The sequence below is a fragment of the Syngnathoides biaculeatus genome, chromosome 10 (assembly GCF_019802595.1).
Source record: "Syngnathoides biaculeatus isolate LvHL_M chromosome 10, ASM1980259v1, whole genome shotgun sequence".
NCBI classification, from domain to species: Eukaryota; Metazoa; Chordata; class Actinopteri; order Syngnathiformes; family Syngnathidae; genus Syngnathoides; species Syngnathoides biaculeatus.
Window position 1 is genome coordinate 16,580,403 of NC_084649.1, and position 7,555 is coordinate 16,587,957.

At 42.3% G+C, this 7,555-nt stretch overlaps 1 protein-coding gene across 6 annotated transcripts in view; it reads left to right on the forward strand.

Annotated features, from left to right (window-relative positions):
* Positions 1–7,218, forward strand: part of errfi1a (ERBB receptor feedback inhibitor 1a) — a 63,501-nt gene extending 56,283 nt beyond the window's left edge. For 5 of the 6 annotated variants that reach the window (XM_061832872.1, XM_061832875.1, XM_061832874.1 and 2 more), the window contains 2 exons: positions 869–1,552; positions 2,627–7,218. In XM_061832872.1, the coding sequence (XP_061688856.1) occupies positions 869–1,552; positions 2,627–3,027 (1,085 nt within the window). In that variant the 3' untranslated portion in view covers positions 3,028–7,218. The remainder of the gene's footprint in view (positions 1–868; positions 1,553–2,626) is intronic. The other variant, XM_061832876.1, reaches the window with a different exon arrangement.
* Positions 7,219–7,555: the final 337 nt, after the last annotated feature.

A 7,555-nucleotide genomic window follows, 5' to 3' on the forward strand; every position in this document is an offset into this window, starting at 1 on the left:
TTGAATTTTTATGGTTACCATCTTTAGTGACATGATTGGTTAGAAAAGCACCTCAAGGAATGCAAATGACAACCACAACGATGAAAGGGAGTCTCGCATCATTATCTTTGTAAAGGCAAACTTTTGATGCCAAATTTGTATAGCAATCCCCTGCTTAGTCGCCGTTCACTAGTCGAGAATTTTCCAATTTGTGTTGTTTTTTTTTTTCCCCCCCTTGTGCACCTACGCCAAGGTATTCGCTGAAACTCTCCCGTAATTTTTGTATTCTTTCTGAAAAAACCCTTAGCCCTGTCTGAACTGAGAAAGTAACTGGTGTCACAGAAGTACGTTGACGTGACAGGTGTATATCCGGGAGAGCTATGTTTAGCCTGGGTTGTTAGTGGAAGTGGAGAGTCTTTGGTCAACTCACACTTGTGGTGCATTTTCTTTGTCAATCAAATAATTTGTAAGACGTTTATTTTTAAGGGTAATGTTGTAAGTGAGTTTCAAATGATATTAAATGATCACCCTTTTTTAAAAACTGTTTAATTTTTCCTTCTTTTCTTTTCTCGCTTCAAAAATGTCGTTACCCCTGCGCGTGCCTGCTCAACAAAACCCCAGAGCACTATTTTGTAGCCCTTTTTGTCTTTTGACTTCTGTTCCTGGTTTGTTTGTTAATTCGTCCTGTAATTTGTCGATAATTGTTCAGTAAGAAAAATGAAGAAATAATTTTTGGTTTAAACTAGTAATATGGGCAATTATTAGCGTTGTTGGCACGTGGGCATCAGTTAGCCATTTTTTTTTATTTTTTTTTTGGCTTTTCAGCTCCGTGGATTGTATTGTAGTGCGTGTTTTGTTCGACGACTGACACGCTCACGTGTCATTTCAGGACATAAATACAGTTCCAGCAGCCAGAAATTACCTCCCAAGAAATCCCGGCCTTCCATTCTCTCCTTGTCCTGCGGCGCCGAAGTTACCATGCTGAGTCCGGCCGACGACGACCAGGCGGTCCCTTCATTACAACGGCTCTCCGTTCACGAGTCCGGCAGTCCGCCGCAAACTCCGAACAGGTGGTCCAAGCCTCTGCCGCCCACCCCGCCGCCCATCCCGCCGCACGGCGACGTCTCATCCGAGCAGGCCATGGACAACGAGGTGGAGTTCTTCACCTGCACGGACGAGAGCTGCTGCCTGGTGTCTCATCAGTGTTCCAAACCGTCTCCCTTTCATCCGGGACTTACCGCTCGGAGAAGCTTCAGAGACTACGGACAGATTAACCACGCGTACTACGACGGGCCTTTAGGACCGCAAAACCCGAAGCAACCCCAACCTCAGCAGCTCCCCGCACATCCCCCGCAGCAGAAGGAAGCGCAGGAGCACGGACGCCAGGAACTACCGGCGGTCTGCCACCGGCAGCAGGACAAATCTCAGAGGAGACTCCAGCGCTCTCACTCCGGACCGGCCGGATCCTTTAACAAGCATTCCCTACTGCGCCTCAACTATCACAATCGCTCTGCTTACAACGCAGAACCGTCGGCGGTTCCTCCGCCGATCCCGCCGCGGCTCAAGTTAGCAGGTAGCCAGTTAACATTATTTTTATGATTATGGTTGTAGGTTTGCTTGTAATATTTTACTTTATTTTGTGACATCATTGCTTAGAGACTCTTCAAGGAATGCAAACAACAACCACACTGACAGAAGATATGTATTTTTCCGTGCAGTGAAGAACATATGTCACAGTTTGAATTGGATCCAGTTCAAATTTGGATTGTTAGTGACATTAATTGACATGTCAACACTGGCCAAAAGTCTTATGTCTTCTCAATTTTTTTTTTTTTTAATTTACACTTAAGACATTTTGCCCTTATGTCTTTATGGAAAGTGTTGCGTTTCAAATTTGTGAGATATTTTGTCAGCGTGACGCCTCTTTGGGACATTAGCTTGTAACTGACCACATCGTGCAAGCCGGTGTGGTGAAACATCCTTTTGGACATTGAATTTGTTTGGTTGAGTTCACGCCACATAATTTCTTCATTCTCTTAGTATTCAGGAGTAGCTTTTCACCCACCCATCCATCCTGTGCCGCTTATCCTCACGAGAAACGCAGGTGCCCTCGAGGCTATCTCAGCTGGCTCAGATGGCCGACCACGTTTAGAATCACATTCGTGTCTGAGGCAATTTACAGTTGTCAATGAACCTCACATGCATTCACCTGCCCGCCAAGGAACCCCCCGCCCCCCAAAAAAAGTCAGTTTTATACTCCAGTCATTACATTTAGTTGTTGTAGGGTTCGAGTTTGTGAAAGCCAAGGCCAGAACCTCAGCACCTTGTCCTACCCGACCTCAATAATAAACAATTTGATTAATATCTCTGACAGTTTCAATCAAGGTCGATTTTCTTTGTAATGCCAAAGATTTTTATATCAATATTTTACAGTATTTCCCCCCCGTATAACTACAAAGTTTTTTGTACTCCTTTAGAAAAAGTGCGACAGGGTGCTGCCAAAGTCTTGGTCAAATAGGAATTGGTGTCAAGGACGTATGTTGAGATTATAGCTATGTATGTATGTCAGGGAGGAGCTCAGTTTAGCCTGTGTTGTTAATGCAAGTTACAGAGACTCACGGATTCTTATTTTTGGGGCTCTTTCCAGCAGACACCCGCCGCTGGTCAGCAGAGGTGTACAGCGACGAGGACAAACCGCCAAAGCTGCCCCCGAGGGATCCCTTGTCCCTGGGCAGCTCCCGCACCCCCAGCCCCAAGAGCCTCCCGATGTACTTCAACGGCGTGATGCCCACCACGCAAAGCTTTGCACCGGACCCCAAGTTCGTCAGTCGGGGTCTACAGAGACAGAACAGCGAGGGCTCACCTTGCATCCTGCCTATCGTGGACAATGAGGGCAATAAGGACAGCAACACCCATTACTACCTGCTGCCTCACCGGCCCGGCTTTGTGGACCCGAAGTCTGTGGAAAAACTCCTGCTCCCGTTGGACAACCCGGACTCGGACTGGGACTGCCTCACAAGCCGGAAAGCGCCCGTGCATCTAGTTTGAGGATACTCGCCCCTCTCCAAACCGCTGCTTTCAGTTTTGGACCCCTCGGGTGTTGAACGGCACGGGGAACACGCGCACCGCATCCAGTTACTGCTGACGCCGCCTGCCCGAGGTCGCGTTCAATTGCGTTGAAATTTGCAATTATTTTTTTTTTTTTCTTCAGATTTTCACGTCACTCGGAAAGATTTTATAGTCCTTTAAGGTGCAAGCGGGCCTTGAACCTTTCACTTTCAGTGTTTAGTGTCTGGAAGGTTGACCGTGTTGTGTTGGGGCTTTTGTTTGTTCGTTATTGTTTTTTTTGTCCAAATGCTGCTTTTTATCTCACTAGGGACAAAAGGTCAGTAAAGTAACCATGTGACATTTACTAGGGATGGGCATACTAATCGATGAATCAATCGCGTATTGAGTCCGCTAAAGAAGTGGACTTAAAAAGTCAGTTGTCAAACTTTTTGAATGAGGTACTCCCTAAAAAAAAAAAAAAAAAAGTTCCACATCATGACTAATTTCGAATGATATTTCACGTATTAGGCGTTCATCAAAAACAAAGAGTATTTTTTTTTTTAAATTTGTTTTCACTCTAAGCCACTGTAATGTTCATTATGCACAATTTGAACATTTTATTTAGTGAGCCACATGGATTCCTCTCGAGGGAGCTGGCGTACCACCACCGGGTCACGTTCAGAATCACCGATCTGCTCAATGCGACACTTGACATGGAAACAGGAGTTCAGATCATTCGTTTGTTTGAAAGAAAATGTCAATTTCCCCCCATAGTCGACGAAGGAAATTCAGCCCATCCCTAAAATTTATTTAGTTATTTTAGGGTCAAATGAAGGATTATCCCAATTACCGTAATTCCCGGCCTACAGAGCCCACCTGGTTACAAGCCTCACCGAGTACATTTGTAAAGGAAATATCATTTGGTACATACATACGTCACAGCTGTGTAAAAGCTGTAAGTGCCCACATTGAAACACAAGATATTTATAAAGAAAGACAGTACACAGAGTTTAACACTAGCGCTAGCTTGAGTGCAGCTAATGCTAGTGCTAACGCTAACAGGGCCGGTTAAAATAAAACTTACCGGTAAATATTGAGACACTCCAGTAACCCAGCAGCAACATGCTAACACGGCGCTAACGCAGCGCTAACAGGGCCGGTAAAACTCACTTCCTCAGCACATATATTCCACTGATCTCATTCTTACCTTTATCGCTCGAGTGCCCCCTTTGCGGCCGTGAGAAAAAAATCACAAATTAGCCGCATCACGGCGTAAACCGCAGGGTGAAAAGGGTGTGAAAAAAGTTGCGGCTTGTAGGCCGAAAATTACGATACACATCTACTCCATGATTACCACCATTGCTTTTTCTACAATCACCAGATGTTTTGTTTTTGTTTTTCCCAAGTCGTAAGCGTGCCCACGAGAAAGTTAAGAGCTGCATCGGATCCATAAAAGATAAAAGAACTCCACGTGGTTCATCTGGCACCTTTGCCTTTTTAATTTTCTTTTTTTTAATTTTTTTTTTCATTTTTTTACATGCAACTCAGCAAACATGTTAAATGGAATGGCAGGTGTGAGGGTCAGGCATTAAGGCTTTGCAGCACCTTGTCCGATATTCAGGCGTAGACCAGTTCCACTGGACGTAAAAAGTCTACACACCCCTGTTCAAGTGCCAGGTTTTTGTGATAGAAAAAAAACCGACACTGAGGTTAATCGGTTCAAAACTGTGAACTTTAACCTGTGCAGTGCAAGAAAGAAACATGAGAGGGAAAGTAAACATAAACAACTGAAATAATGTGGTTGCACAAGTGTGCACACCCGCTTATGATTGGAGATCACGTTCCAACTCATGTTAACTGGGAGGCAACACACTCCTCCCACAATTTGAATTCCTTTTGATGAATACAAAATTAAGTTCAGTAATTCTAGTTATTTTTTTTAATGCTTTATAGCGGAAGCTTGAAAGTTTTTTTGTGAGAAAACTGATGGACGAACGGACTGACTGGTGTATCCTCCCCCCGACCGCCCATCTTGATTAAGGCTCCAGTCTGAAGAAATTATTAAATTAAAAAGTAGAACAGGGGTGCGTTTTTAGATTTTTTTTTTTTTAGCTGCAGTTTACATTTGCTCCCTTATGGCTCTCATATGACCTGCATATGGTCCGTCCGCCCATTCCATGAATAGGAAAATCACGGCTAGAACAGCCACTGAGTGTCGTTTGTGTGGCTAATTTTTTTTTTTTTTCTCCCCCGCGACCATACTTGTTACTGCATTTTTCATTTTTCTTTCTTTTTCTTTGTTGACTTTTGGAGGTTGCGGCGAAAGCGTCGCCTCGCAGCTGGTCACACACTGTAAGGCACACGCAACACAGTTGGGAGAAGCACAATGCTGTGTGTTCTTCGCGTTGTTTTGAGTTTTTGCATTCCGAGTCCACCTACGATGGAAAAAATGCATTGATTTGTTTTGACAGCGGGCAACAAAAGGAAAGCGCTCTACTGACCCCTGGTGGACCCCAGTGGTACAAATCAACCCTTCACTCGTTGAGTTTTCTTTCATGTTCAGGCCCAACGTGAGAGTTGCAATTTGACACGAACGCTCTGAACATTGTATGCCCAGCTTTAGTGAATGTAATCTAACTGAAATTGATTTTATATTCCCTATATTTAGTGGTCAAGCTGTGAGACATTGTTTAGTACACATTTGCTACCTCCCTCGATATGAATCCTCCATTTCATATTTCTGCCTTTTTTTCGGTGGGATGATTTTTTTTTTTTCCCCTTCTGAACAACTACAAAGGAGTGTTAGGGTCACGCGGAAATGAAATAAAATAGTACGTACAAAATAAATTGTTTAGAATATTTTAATATAAAAATAGTCATTTTCAGTTTAAAAAAAAGCATAAAAATAAGAGAATTAAATTGAAGCCACATTTTCTTTGAACCAATCTAAGAAATCAGACTTTTCTCAAAACAACTACTTTATTAAAAAAAAAAATAGGTTAATGGTATGGCTTTGTATCAAAATGTTTTTACTTTTTTTCTTGAAAAATACAATTTTATTCACATTAAGAGTATTGTTTTGAAACTTTTTTTAAAGACTTTTTTTTTTTATTCTCCCCATAAGAACTCTATACTAGAAATTTAGGGGATGGGGGGTTGTCAATTTTGTTTTGTCCAGAAAATAATTTTCTCCCAAAATAGTACTACTTAAGTAGTACTTTTCCCCCTTAAAATCTGACTTTCTGGACTTTATTATCTGGAGGCTATTGCCGCATTACAATATTTCATGGTGTCCCTAATACTCCTTGATCAAAGAAGCAAACGGCATGCGCGCGGGGGTTGATCGTGCGCGTGCGAGAGGGCGAGCGTTGAGTGAGGGTTGACCTCCGGCGCGTGCGTGGAAACCGACTTTCCTGTTCTGCTCGTGCATTCCTGCCTGACATGATTGCGGCGGGTGCGGCCCGAGAGACTTTGGCTGCCGGCGGCCGACACTGAGCGAAAACATGATAGAAATACGCTATATCTATCTATCTATCTATCTATCTCTATCTAAACCTGAATTTTTATTGTTCCCACCTTACCCAATGGACACTCGAGGATGTTATTGTAAATGTAGCACGCGTACGGAAGAACACGGTGTTCAACTTTTGGGGAGAAAACTGCTAACTAAGGTCAAAGCATACATGTTTATTTTTATATTTTATTCCTGCTCACAAACACAATCTTTGCTTGGACTTTAAAAGTCACCCCCACACCTCCTCAGAGAAAAAAACAAAATGTTTACATCATACACTGGTACTATTTAATCTTAAAAGGTATTCAAATGTCTTATAGGAAATAAAAACAACAACAACAACAACTGAAGAATAAATAACTTCTCTGCTGTGGTGAAGACATGCACTGGGAGAGTACAGTATGCTGTGTACAGTATTTAACAATTCCATTTGTTTGTTATACATAGTGGTTTTCCAAAAGAAAGCAAAATAAAATCTTATTTATATGAATTTTGTTGCGTGTGCTTGTCTTTCTCACATGCACACGCACACCCTGCTGTGCCTCATTGTGATTGGCCTCCATCCAGAAAGGTTACAAAGGTTGAGTGACAGGTGACAGCGACGGCGTTGTCTTCCACTTCCTGGTTCGTTTGTCACTTGCTATAGGTGGGAGAGCTTGGATGGTTGCCGTAGCGACTCCATAAACCGCTTTGGTTAAATGGACCGGAACAAAAGAACATGGACTTGACTTGGAACGGGTTCACATTGCGGTGCATTTTCAAGCTTTTTTAATGATATTTGACAAGGTTAATTGTTTTATCAAATTTTATATATTTTGGATTTACATGAAAATGCTAAAGAAAAAAAATCCAATTTATGTTTAAAAAGTTGCTTGATTTTTGAAGGGTGAGTTTGTTTTACAAAATGACTTCTTTGAGATAAGATTTTATTTTAAATAAAAAAAATTATTCCCCCCAAAAATTCTTGAAATGGAGGAATAAAAGTTAAACAGAAATAGACATTTTTTAAAAATT